The sequence below is a fragment of the Mus caroli genome, chromosome 7 (genome assembly GCF_900094665.2).
Source record: "Mus caroli chromosome 7, CAROLI_EIJ_v1.1, whole genome shotgun sequence".
Lineage (NCBI taxonomy): Eukaryota > Metazoa > Chordata > Mammalia > Rodentia > Muridae > Mus > Mus caroli.
In genome coordinates this window covers 136,089,272-136,103,423 of record NC_034576.1, presented here as the reverse complement: position 1 = coordinate 136,103,423, position 14,152 = coordinate 136,089,272, and the positions used below count along the sequence as shown (strand labels likewise).

At 43.4% G+C, this 14,152-nt stretch overlaps 1 protein-coding gene across 1 annotated transcript in view; it reads left to right on the top strand.

Annotated features, from left to right (window-relative positions):
- Adam12 (ADAM metallopeptidase domain 12) overlaps positions 1-14,152 on the top strand; it is a 337,673-nt gene that overhangs the window by 309,446 nt on the left and 14,075 nt on the right. Inside the window, exons 19-21 of the mRNA XM_021167906.2 lie at positions 2,111-2,246; positions 2,879-2,987; positions 4,358-4,531. Coding sequence (XP_021023565.1) covers positions 2,111-2,246; positions 2,879-2,987; positions 4,358-4,531 — 419 coding nt within the window. The remainder of the gene's footprint in view (positions 1-2,110; positions 2,247-2,878; positions 2,988-4,357; positions 4,532-14,152) is intronic.

Here is a 14,152-nt window from a genome sequence, read left to right as displayed (position 1 = left end):
ACAGAGAGAGAGAGAGAAACAGAGAGAGAGAGAGAAACAGAAAGAGAGAGAGAGAGAAACAGAGAGAGAAAAACAGAGATGTATAAATATATAAATATATGCTAAATCTGTTTATGTTGCTTGTAAGTGTATGATTTCAGGGCTATCCACTTGGTATTGGATATCCAATTAAGGGGCTCATTCCTGGGGAGGATTGACTCTCCCATTGCCAGCATTCCTTAGTTGCTTGCTGTTCTTTGTCTAGGGGTGGGGCCCTGTGGAACTCCACCCTTTCACATTAGCATGTAGATTGGTATCATCTTCATCTAGGCCTCATTGTCCCACACTCCAATGGTGTTCATCAGCCTGACCATGGCTTAGCCACTCAGTCAGCCAAAATCCATGCACTTGTGATTTGTCCACTTGTGATCCTAGAGAGGAATTAAGGAGATCCCACAGAGCATGAGAGGTACCACTATAGGGGAAGAGAGGGTACTATGGGAGAAGAGCAGCAGGGAAATGTCAGAGGGCTCCCTGGGACCTTGGTATGTGTGTTGATATGTTCAGGAAGCACTAAGGCCGGAGCTCAGGCAACAAGGTGCTTACCTAGTGTCTTAGTTAGGGTTTTGTTGCTGTGAAGGGACACCATGACCATAGCAACTTTTATAAAAGACAACATTTAATCGGGGCTGCCTTAGTCCATTGTATTCATGACAGGAAACATGGTGGCATGCAAGAAGACATGGTGCTAGAAAAGGAGAGGAGAGTTCTACCTCTTGATCTGCAGGCAGCAGAAGGAAACTGTGAGCCTCACAGGGCATAGGTTGAGCATAAGGGACTCAAAGCCTGCCACCACAATAACACACTTCCTCCCACAAGGCCACACCCACACCAATAAAACCACCCCTCCTAACAGTGCCATTCCCTATGGGGCAAGCATTAGCACATGAGTCAATGGGGGTGGGGGGTTTCTATTCAAACCACCACACCTAGAATGCATCAAGCCCTAAATTTAATTCCCAGTGCAGCATGGAGTAGTGATCCATGTGTTTCATCCTAGCAGTGGAAAGGTGGAGGGAGGAGGAGCAGTTCAAGCCAGCCCTAGGCTACATGAAAATTCCAGGCCACCCTGGGCTCCAGGAGACCCTCTCTTAGAACAGAGAGCTCTACAAAGTAGAGATACTTCAAGCACAAACAACTGGCTATTCCAAGGCCTGAAGTCAAGGTAGGGAAGGACAGAATGACAGTCACTGAGGGTGGTAGTTCCCAGGTTACAGATTGGGTAGTAGAGTCCTGATGCTGACTGGGTCACTGGCTAGAACAGCTCAGTAGGTGGCACTGTTCTCATGGCAACAAGCAATCATGAGGTGAGGTGTCCTAGTGACATTTAAGACCTGGAAGGGCTTTGTCTGTAGATACAAATCAGCTTAAGACTTACAGGTTGGCCCGGTGGTGGTGGTGGCGCATGCCTTTAATCCCAGCACTTGGGAGGCAGAGGCAGGCAGATTTCTGAGTTCGAGGCCAGCCTGGTCTACAAAGTGAGTTCCAGGACAGCCAGGGCTATACAGAGAAACCATGTCTCGAAAAAAAAACAAAAACAAAAACAGAAAAACACCTTACAGGTTGAAGTAACGAAGTGACCATTGTTCTTACATTTGTTATGGGGTAAAAGAACTCTACCTGAAGCCCCAGGCTGCTACTAAGAGCCTGGAAAGAATTGCATTTGACCAGGAGACCAGCTATGATAAATCTTCCAGTCATGTAGATGGCTTTTTTAGGAGCCTCCAATCCTGATAAGATGATCTCTGGTATCTTGTGTGGTTCAACAGTTCACTCTGTTATGGTCCTGCCTAGGGGAATCTGTGTGGTCCAGCCAGGGTCCTACCTACCAGACCATGTCTCTGCATTAGCAAGTGCCAAAGTCATCACAGGCGAAGAATGGTGGCATAGACCAGAGCTCAAACATGACCTTTGAAGAGAGACTAATTTATTAGGATGTCATTCAGGGATTTACGTGCTCTGGTTCTGTTTGTTCCTTTAGAGCTCTCTCTGCCATAAATGTCATGGCTCGATGTCTCATGTATTTTATTGGAACGGCCTCCTCCCCTGAGCCAAATGTGTTTTGTTTCAGATAACCAGGGCTTGACTGTAGGAATCCTGGTGAGCGTCCTGTGTCTGCTTGCCGCTGGATTTGTGGTGTATCTCAAAAGGAAGACGTTGATGCGGCTGCTGTTCACGCATAAAAAAACCACCATGGAAAAGCTAAGGTATGGCAGCTCTTTAAAAAAATCAATGGCTAAAATAATATTCAACAAACTGTCTATCGCTACGTCAGCTGCACCATCCTCAGCAAAGGACAGGACAGATTTTCTGTAGAGTAACACTGGGTCATTGGGTTTCTTTGGTTTGTTTTTGTTTTTGTAAATGTCTGCCAGGCCAGCTGTCTCTTTGACTCTCTCTTCTAACTATGTGCTGTCCATCACATAAATAAGCCATGTGTTGGTGAATTCCACAAATGGGTCTTCTCTAATCTTTGCGTTAGTATTTTTTACAAGGCATGTGGACACTGGAATGTGTTTCTCAGATGGAAGAGCTTTGGGCCCAAATGTGCTCGGAGACACAATCGCTGACATGCCAGCTTCGTGCAAAACATCTACCTTGTGCCCAAAGCTAAGTTTCTGAGGTTTTCAGTTAGTGAAACTGGCAGAACAGTGGCTAGAGAGCAGGAACCAATGCTCACTTCTCATCTCATAGGCATGTTAGATCATTTGTTCCCTGCAGATTTGTCCCATGGAATTGAAATAAGTGACAGTCTAAGTATCAGCAGGAACAGGATGGGAGACGTTGGCACAAGGAGGAGGGCAAGCCCTTGCTTAGCAGTTGTTTGGTTGCCTTGCAGGTGTGTGCACCCTTCCCGGACACCCAGTGGCCCTCACCTTGGCCAGGCTCACCACACCCCCGGGAAAGGCCTGCTGATGAACCGGGCACCACATTTCAATACCCCTAAGGTAGGTTGCACAAAAACTTAGTATGCTGGGAAGGCATGAGGTTGCATGGGAAGACAGGGCTCCATCATCTCTGTGAAATGCTTAGTTGGCACCTTTAGTTCAACCATAACCCCACTACCCTGCAATAGTCATGGCCTGGAGGTAGGTCCCAGGGTAAACTTCCAGGGTCCCTAAACGATTCTGATAAGGCAACCAGTGTCCTCACACAGTGGGGTATGTGGATATTATAAACCATGATCAATCTGTGCCGTGACCTAGACCTAGTTCTCAGCAGCCCCACTGGTAACACAGCCAGAGCAAACTCTTGTTTCTAGGCCCTTCCTTTCATTCCCAGGGCTATCCGCTATGTCTAGGTAAGCTTTCTGGCCTGTGTCTCAGTTCTACTGTGGAAGCCACGCCCACTCTGTTCTTTGAAAGAGCTATATCCTTGTCCTTAGCTGTCCCATAGTTCCTCAATGTTCTACTGAGGCACAGAAGTCTTAAATATTGAACTCCATTATAGTACATGCCTGTAATCTCAGTACATAAGGAGCAAATTTCATTCAAACCACAAAAACACAGATGCAAAACAAAAAGTTGATGAAAGGATTGGAATACTTAGTCGGGTGGTGGTGGCAGCACACGCCTTTGATCCCACCACTCAGGAGGCAGAGGGAGGTGGATCACCGAGTTCACAGCCAGCCTACTCTACAGGGTGAATTCCGGGATAGCCAGGGCTACACAGAGAAACCCTGTCTTGGAAAACAAAACAAAACAAATAAAGAGAATACAATTATTTAATAACACAACATTAAATACATTCAGTTAACTGGGAACAATCATACCTCGATAAAGGTACTTATAAAAAATGAGTATAGAATACCAGATCAGCTGCAAAGGTCCTGTCCCTCCTCCAAACACAGGGAAGTTTGTCAGAGATGAGCACCTTGCCTCTGGTAGCTCTCACAGAACCCTTGTGCCCACTAAGCTCACACCTTGTGATCCAGCCTGTCTGCATACTTGGTACAAGTTTCTTTCATCTATTTGTTAATTAAGCCAGCCTGATGATGGACTGATTGAGGTGGAATCTTCTCTAGAGCAAACACTAGCTTCTAGTTCTCAGACCTCCTGCCTCAGCCTTCCAAATGCCACTGTCACCACTGTGGTTTTCAATGTTTGTTTTTTTTAATCTATCTAAAAACACATCTCTCTATTCCAGATTTAGGGGTTGCTTCCTGTAGAATTTTGAACTATAAATAAGTAAATACAGCCCTTCATATGGACACCCTGGACTTTCTATTCCCACATAGACAGTGGTCACAGACCAGTTAGCTCTGCTCTTCCCTTGGATAGCAAAAGCCATCAGAGCTGACTCTACTTTGACCACACAGGACAGGCACTCACTGAAATGCCAGAACATCGACATCAGCAGGCCCCTCAACGCTCGAGCCGTCCCACAGCTTCAGTCACCTCAGCGAGTGCTCCTGCCTCTCCGCCAGACCCCACGTGCACCCAGTGGCCCTGCCAGGCCCCTGCCCGCCAGTCCTGCAGTCAGGCAGGCCCAGGTATGCCTCCTGTGCTGACTGGGTGGGATGCGGCTCAAATCCAGGCTCTGCTACTTGCTAACATGTAAACTTGGGCAAATGTTTAACATAGTGACTGTCTGAAATGGAGTTCAGTTAGTCAGATGTTTGACTGAGATAACCCACATACAGTGCCTATAGTATAGCAATCATATGACACTTTCATATTTTGTAATTATTAATTTTAAAAATACTTCGAGTTGTTTCCACATCAGAATAGTGTATCATCTAAACTAGAACTTAAAACCTTTCTACTGTGAGTACATTTTACCTGAGGAATTTTTATAGGACTCTAGGTAGATAGGTAAGAGATGATAGGAAAATATTAAAAGTCTTTGTTTCGAGGCATTCTGGGCAGTGTTTGTCAGTGCTACATGGTGTGACAATTTGTGTTGTGTGTTCAGAACCAAGGCTGCAGTCAAGTCACAGGAGGTGACATAGACAGTCACTGCGAGACCACCACAGACTCAGTACACATTTGGCTTTGAAACAGCTTTAGGTTGCTGCATGTTAAGTTAAAGACCCACAGCTGAAGAAGCTGGGATTTCAGCCATAACATTTTTAGAAAGGCAATGAGTACTGCTAGAAACTTGAATACTAAAACAGAATCACTTTTAAATGCTATTGTTACATTTTCCCATTATTATTTTTATATATTTATAATTACATGTTTAACATAGAGGTTGTTCTCTGTTCATGTAGCTTTACAGCCTGTTTCTGCCATAAAGTTGTTTCTCCATACCTTGCCATTAGAGAGCCTATAAAAATGTTCTTTTAAGAGCAGCACGCTGCTTGGATGTGGAATTACCTTTGAGAGAATGGATATGTTGAGAGATGTGGGTTTTGTTTTATAAACAGTAGTTTGGAAGAGCTAGACAGATATATTTTGGAGTTCTTTATTCCTTTAGGAAAGATTCAAGTGAAATATGAGATTGAAAAAAACATAAATCTTTAAATGACTGGATAAAGTTAAATGTTTGGTTAGAGTATTGCATGTATTCAGGCTCTCCCATTGACACCAACAAGGTCATGATGACAAAGATAAAGATTGATATTTCAAAGCTTTGCTTATTTGATAGATTAAAAAAAAGTCTCCATTTTCTGTCTAATAGTTCAGTCAGTTCCTGATAAATGTGCCTGGGCCCATTAGTTTTTGTTTTGATTTAATATTTTCTTAGTTCATTTATATACAGTGTTTTTTCCTCTACATTTTGTAATTTTGGGCTAGGTAAGTTTTATGTGAGAGTTCATTTTGCCTTTGTGTGAAGCTAAGCAGCACTGACCCCTATCAATTGATAATACCACTTGTAGTCATGTTTTCAAATATTGCTGTCTCCTGAGGGTCAAAATTTGCCTTGAGTGGGAAATATCAAAAACCTCTCTAGAAATCAATCCATGGTTGTCATAGCTTGGTACCAGTATTTTATTGCTTCAGGAAAATGTGGAAACTGGAGCTTTTAGGTCTCATTGCCCTCATTTTTAAATAATAGATGTCTTAAAATCATGGCCTTTGGAGCTAGAAAAGTGACTCAGAGGTTAAGAACTTACTGCTTCTACAGAAGACCTGGGTTCAATTTCCAGAACCCACATGATTTCTACAGGCTTGCATATGGTACACATTCATTTGGACACATGTATACACATATTTTAAGTGGCCTTTATGGGCATCACGAGCCACTTCAGATGGAAATTCTGTTCTCAGCCAGAGTTTACAAAATCAATGAGGAGTTGATTATATATGCTCATATATTGATCCCTTCAGCTCTTCCCCTCTCCTGATCTTACACATTTCATCTTTTCCTTTCTGTCTGACAAGATTTTGTTCATTATTCTTTGCAACAAGCCTGTTGTTGGCATGGTATTAGCATCCCTTTATCTAAAAATGTTTTTCTTCATGAAGGATATTTTGGCTGGGTATAGAATTTTAGGTTGACATTTTGTGGGAAGGGTTCTTCCCCTTCTCTCTGAAAGAAGTGATAAGAAATCCACCAATTTCTTTCCATAGCCTCTGATCCAGGAAAGTAAAGTGACCACTTATTTGGGGGGTGGGCTTCTCTATGGTTAATCTGGAATAAGATCATATATGATATGATAAAATATTTGTTTCCTGGACAACCCTCTTCCTAGGCTTGTGACTACAGAGGGTAGACTTTATTGAGTTTGTTTTTATTTCTTTGGTGCCATTTAGTTGTTTCCAGATTGTGTATATTTACATATTTCATTTTCTTGTTGCTTCTTTTATACATCCTGGACAGGGCTCAGGCATGCAACCATGTGCACACAGAAGGACCAACCACTGAGTAGTTCCTTGAGTCTAGAGTCCACCAGGTAGTCTTTCTTTCTCTAATTTTCAGTTTTCTATCAGTTACTTAATGATATTTTTGTTGCAAATACTAAGGAATAAGGTAAGCTATGCTTAGTCCATCCTGTCAGTCACAACCTATTTCCCTTTGTATTTCTTTTATTGCTGATAACACTCAAACTACTTCATATCTAGCAGCTCTCAGTAGGAAAAAAAAGGCTTGATTTCATCAGATTTCTTTGAACTAAAAACTTGTATCATGGCCAGTCTCGGGCTATAAACAGGTTACTGCACAAGAAGTCCAGAACTGGCCAGCCTGAGCTCATGTTGGCAAGTGCCATGGACCTGCTTCGGGACTATGTTTTGTGAATTATCTGGTGCTGTCTCTGACTGCATTTTTTTTTTAACATAACAGTAAGATCGTCTTCTTTGCTCATATAATAGGCATTTCTTTTTAAAGGAATTTCTGTCCTTTATTATAATTCTGATTTCTGGCATATCAGGAACTCTGGTTTTGAATATTTATCAGTGTATCTTTTCCTTTTGTGACTCTCTCCTTCCCTGAATACTCATAACCCTCTCCCACTTACTACCAGTTAGGAACCTTATATTATCTTCTCAGTTGGTTTTATGGACTGCTGATAGGGCAGAAAAAAAAAAAAAAAAAAAAAAACGAAAAGAAGTCTATCTTGGTTTACCTTGTTATTGGGCAACAGGCACATTCAAAACATGTCTAGATTGCAGGCTTACTGGAGAATACAACAGGAGCTGTAAACCTTGGGATATGCACCACCACTCAGTGCCTTACATACGCACCTCCAGTATTCCCACAGAGAATCTGTAAAATACAAGGATAATCTTTTACACAGTGCACAAAAAAAGATTATCCCTATAGGAACCCAGTGAATTCCCTCATCCTGAGGCTTCTTAGACCTCTCTTTCAGCAATGCCACCTCTGCACTGTGCTAAACTGGGACTAACAGACCGCATGACCCAAGAGGAGTTGAGCACAATGATTTTCTCCCAGAGTTGTCAGTTCTCACAGAAGTGGCTCTTTCGAAGCAACCACCCAAAAGCTTTCTGTCTTCTGAAACTAAGAGACTCTTCCCCTTTAAGCACCAGTCACAGGAAACTCCATATCCTCACTCTGAGCCTGGAACCTTTCAGAGACAAGTGACACCAATAACTGCATGAGTTTCCTGTCATCACACACAGGGACCTGGGATCCATTCCATGCAGGTGTGGACAGTATATAGAGGTGACTCTTGCTTGGCAGCAGAAATTGAATCCACTGACACTTTACAGTTCCCTGGGTACCATCCCACACAACATGACTCAGATGTGCCTCCATGGCCAATCCTGCTATGCTTGTCCAAATCTATCACACTCCATGGATGGGGCACATTGGCTAACTTTATATTTGAGTGTCATCTTTCTGGAAAGCATCTAATCCTCCATAAGCTCAACTCATCCTCTTGTCCAAATGTGCCTCTTGGAACCCGACTTTCTCATCCATGGTTGTATGTGCTTATACCTGCTTGCACATGCTATGTGCACATCCTGTGTGCTCATGTGTAGCCATCAGAGATCAACCTGCAGGGCTTAGTTTTCTTTCCACCTTGCTGAGGCAGGGCCTATAGTTTGTACAGTGAGTCTCTGTCTCCATCTTTTCACAGAGGAATGCTATGATTATTAGATATGCCTAGATGTGTCAGGAGCCACTTCCCTGGACTTACAGTGTGCCTAATGTTACTGTTGGAGGAAGGAGAGCAGAACAAGGGTTAGTTGGTAGAGTATTTACCTAGTATGCATGAAGTCCTGGGGTTCACAGAAAGATGGCATGGTGATATAAGCCTATAATCCCAGCCTTCAGGAGGTTAGAGGCAGGAAGATCAAAAAATTCAAGGTTAGTCAGGTGTAGTGGCTCTTACCTAAGCAGAAGTGGGTGGATCTCTATGAGTTCAAGACCAGCCTGGTCTACATAGAGTCTGCATAGAGATCCAGGACAGTCAGAGCTTCATAGTGATAGAGCCATTCACAAAAGGAGGGGGGAAGGGAAGAAAAGGGCAGAGGAAAAAGGAAGAAAATTTACAGTGGAAAGTGTTAGCTAGCATAGTCAGAGCAGCAAGCCGGCTGCCCTAGTCATCTTTCATCCCTGTCTTTTCCAACTCTGCTGTTCATTGGTACTATGTAAAGTCTCCATTTGATCCAGAAGGCATGCATCAGTTTTTCGTAACACAACAAAGCCACAGTCAACTTCTGTCTTTATAAGACAGGCCACTGTTAACACGATGGCCAGAGCAGGAAGTCCCCTGTGGTATTGTATTAGTTAGGGTTTTACTGCTGTGAACAGACACTATGACCAAGGCAAGTCTTATAAAAAAAAAAAACAACATTTAATTGGGGCTGGCTTACAGGTTCAGAGGTTCAGTCCATTATCATCAAGGTGGGAGCATGGCAGTATCCAGGCAGGCATGGCGCAGGAGGAGCTGAGAGTTCTGTGTCTTCATCCAAAGGCTGCTAGTGGAAGACTGACTTCCAGGCAACTAGGGTGAGGATCTTATACCCACACCCACAGTGACACACCCATTCTAACTAGGTCACACCTATCCCAACAAGGCCACACCTTCAGATGGTGCCACTCCCTGGTCCAAGGATATACAAACCATCACAGGTATCCACAGCACTTACATGGAAGGCAACCTTGTGTCTTCTATAGAGGGCAAATAGATTTTCAACTATGTTTTGACCAATACACACTTCTAATCACCTGCCTGTATCTATTTCATACATAACCTAAAATATTTGTAAACTAAGACCAGTCAGTCTGGGACAGGCTCTTCCAGGAAAAGGCAGAAGCATGGAGTTTTGCTTATGTAGCTGCAGAAGGAACCGTGGAATGGCTAGGACACCCACATTCCCTATCCCCTCCAGCCAGGGTGATGAGTGACTCTCTGGGGCTGTTACTGGGATGCAACAGCCAATTTTCATAAATGCTTTCACAGGATATAAATGATATCCTAGACAATTTAAAACATAGTTTTAGGACAGGCAGGTAATGACCAACTCACCCAGAGGTTCATCTCATCCCTCCAACAGTGCCAAGCAGTGAATTCAGCTTGGAACTGATAAGACTAATATTGTCAGCCATGGTCTGGCATTCTGATGATTTAGGTCCTTGCTCAGAAATTCTGGTATGTATTAGAAAGAGAAGTCCACTTGTCAATATGCCCTCCTAGGGAAGATGCAATGGGAAGGAAGGAATCTATGTAGCAGCCTTTATTCCCTGGGCAAACCACAGGCTGACAGTGGGAAACAGGGCTGGATGTTGTCTGTGTGGGCCTCCCCTGACTTTCCAGGTCTTGCCCTTATGCCCAAGATTCTTCTTCAGTGGTACCCATTTCCTGGTTCTCCCACAGTCCTCTGTGAGGCTCCCTTGTCACTGACTGCAGCTGCTATATGCTGATGCTACTCCATTCAGAAGGTCCTGTGGGCTGGTCCTCTTGGGCACATCAAAAAAAAAGGTCTCATCTAGTAAATGCAGTTGATGTGTAACAAACTGGTGTAAGATGGTAGAAACTGGTCTTGTGAAGAGTTGATTGTTCCCTACTAGCTATCTTCCTCAAGGAATCACAGAGTAACAAAAAACCTGAGTGTGTTTAACCTGTAAATCTAAGATGTGGCTACAGAGCTATAGCTGACCTCTCCTAACCGCCTGCCTAGTATGCTTGAGACAGACTATTGTCCTCGGTTTCATGTCACACACCAATGAGTCATGTGACAGGACCATCAACTGTCTATAAAGGTAACTACTGTGATGGTTACCTCCATGGCTCACTCTGGAGAGACATCCCTTCATTTCTGTCACTGTGGAAATGGAGACTTTGCATGGACAACTGTGCCCAGGATCTGATCCTCTTCTTCTGTAATAGGCAATGTGTATGGCTGTAATTGAACATTTTAGAGACATAAAGGATTATATGGAGCTGTGGTCCAGCTCTGTCACTGGGCTTCCTTCCTGGAAGCAATTTCTTTGAGTGATGCTTCTATAAAGCATTCTGGAACACATGGAGAAGTCTCCATTAAACCTTTTTCTGTAGCACACACACTGAAACACACACTTTCTTAGTATGCTCTACATGGTCCAAAGGGAACACTACTTGTAAGCCACTAATAGTAAATAAGAGTATGCACTTTTGTCTAGACAGTTCTTAACCTGATGCCTCCTTTTGCAGAACTCCTGAGTTTTGCTGCAGAGAGGTTGGAGAAAGGATGAGATCCCATTAAGCCAGAGTATCTGCCTTCCCCCAAAGGTCCTGACTTTTGATTTCTAGGTTACTCACTGTAGACAGGAATCAAAGCAGGACTCAGGTTTCCATAACAAGACTCCAGTTTTCTTAAGCAGCCAGATCCCTCCAGCTTCAGTCTCCTCCTTCCTTCCTACACTGTGTTCTGATTCAGTAATGTTTTACTCACAGCTAACCAACTCTTTTAGGAAAAAAAAAAAAAGGAAGTATTTTATCTAATCGTTGAAGAAAGGGAGGTCACAGTGACCCTGCCTTCGTGTTTCTGGCTATGAGCAACCCACTAGTGTGTCAGCTTTGAGCAGTTCCATGCTACCCACATCACTGTGGGGGTAATAATCACAATCTTGTCTGTGCTCATAATTTCCATAATTCTTAGCCAGAGACAGAGTCACTCGTTGCAATAAAACATGTTAATGTGCGCCTAGGACCTCAGTGGCAGCTCTGGGTTTCTGTGACAGCCTCCAGTCTTCTTGCACAGAAGCCACAGATAGCAGGACATGTTTACTATTATAGATTATATGCAAGCAGATAACAGGGTAATGGTCAAGGCACCAGGGCTTTGTTTTGATTTTGGCATGTTTGTTTTCAAAGCTGAGAGAGATCGGGGAGTGAGAGGGAGGGTGCTGAAATCCTGCAGTGTATTGCTAGAACACAGGTTGACCACATGTGACACAATAGGACTTTTCTCCAGAACATGATGGAAATGGAATGAAGTTTGAATGTTGTTGAGAATACAGACTATAGGATCAGAGGTGTGAAGGACACATCATCTGTCCCAATACCAGGAGTAACTGGGACCAGCAGGACCCAGACATGCAGGAACTCCACCAGAGCAGTGGCAGAGTTCCTTCTGGTCTTTTGTCTGGGCCGGTGTCCTGAGCAACCTTAGGTGCAAACTCCACAGCCAGTCTCACAACAGCAAGAGGAAGCTCCACTCCTGGGTGCTCTAACATGCCCAGGACCACAGGATCACAGAAGCTTGGTCACACCAGGATCTCAGGGTCCCAGAGGCAGCTTGACTCCCAGGAGCTCTGACACACCCAGGCTCTCAGGATCCCAGGATCCCAGAGACAGCTGGACTCTGAGGAGTTCTAACACAACCAGGATTAAAGGAAGGACGAGCTCCAGTCAGATATAGCCAGGGCAGGTAGCTCTAGAGATAACCAGATGGTGGGAGGCAAGCATAAGAACATAAGCAACAGAAACCAAGGTTACTTGGCATCATCAGAACCCAATTCTCCTACCATAGCAAGTCCTGAATACACTATCACACCAGAAAAGCAAGATTCAGATCTAAAGTCATTTCTCATGATGATGACAGAGGACTTTAAGAAGAACATAAATAACTCCCTTAAAGAAATACAGGCGAACACAGGCAAACTTTTAGCTTAGCTACTATGGAAGTAAAATTGTTTGGTGATGTGAGGGACATTGAAATGCAGCCTTATTCCAATGAACTCCAATGTCTAAAAAATGTTCTTATTTTGGGTTTGTATCACAGTAAGAGTCAAGATTTTAAAGCTCTACTAAAAACAAATCAAACAGACAAACAAGCAAAAACACTTTATCTATTTATGCTCATTTAATATCACGTCCATCATTTTTATGATTGGTATAAAAATATATATTGTGTTAAATATAATAAAAAAAATAAGGTTTGGCCTTCCTATCAGCGCCAGCTCCAGGCCACCTTGGGTGCAAATTCAGCGGACAGTCCCAAGGTCCCCAGAGGACTCTCCACACTGCAGGTGCCCTAGCATGCCCAGGATCTTAGGATCACTGGTGAGTGGAACACAATATCTGTTCCAAACCAATCATGACAGGCCTGTGACAGCAGGAACAAGGCCACAGGAGCCCTTCCTGACCAGCAGCTTGGGTTCTTTCTGACCTGTGCTGGTATACCTTGGTTTTGAACACACCAGATAGCCCCATGGTCCCCAGAGGAGACACCACTTCGAGGCACTGTAACATGCCCAGGATCTTAGGAATTCAGGATCCCAGGATCCCAGGAGCTTGGTCACACCAGGATCTCAGGGTCTCAGAGGAAGCTTGACTGCCAAGAACTCTAACACACCCAGAAAGAGTCTCAGGTTCACATGATCCCAGAATCATAGGATCACAGAGACAGCTGGACTCTGAGGAGTCCTGAATCAACTGGGATTATAGGAAGGACAGGCTCCAATCAGATATATTGAGGGCAGCAAGCAATGAGATAATCAGATGGCAGGAGGCAAGCATAAGAACAGAAGCAACAGAAACCAAGGTTACTCGGCATCATCAGAACCAAACACTCGCACCATAGTAAGTCCTAGATACAGCATCACACCAGAAAAGCAAGATATGGATCTAAAGTCACTTCTCATGATGATGATGGAAGACTTTAAGAAGGAAATAAATAACTCCTTTAAAGAAATACAGAAGAACACAGGCAAACATCTAGAAGCCCTTAAAGAGGAAACACAAAAATCCCTTAAAGAGTTACAGGAAAGCACTACCAAATAGGTGAAAAAATTGAACAAAACCATCCAGGACCTAAAAATGGAAGTAGAAACAATAAAGAAATCACAAAGGGAGACAACTCTGGAGATGGAAATCCTAGGAAAGGAATCAGGAACCATAGATGCGAGCATCAGCAACAGAATACAAGAGATGGAAGAGAGGACCTCAGGTGCAGAAGATTCCATAGAAAACATGGACACAACAATCAAAGAAAATGCAAAATCCAAAATGATCCTAACTGAAAACATCTAGGAAATCCAGGACACAATGAGAAGACCAAACCTAAGGATAATAGGTATAGATGAGAATGAAGACTTTCAACTTAAAGAGCCAGCAAATATCTTCAACAAAATTATAGAAGAAAACTTTCCTAACCTAAAGAAAGAGATGCCCATGAACATACAAGAAGCCTACGGAACTCCAAATAGACTGGACCAGAAAAGAAATTCCTCCCGACACATAATAATCAGAACAAAACATGCACTAAATAAAGAT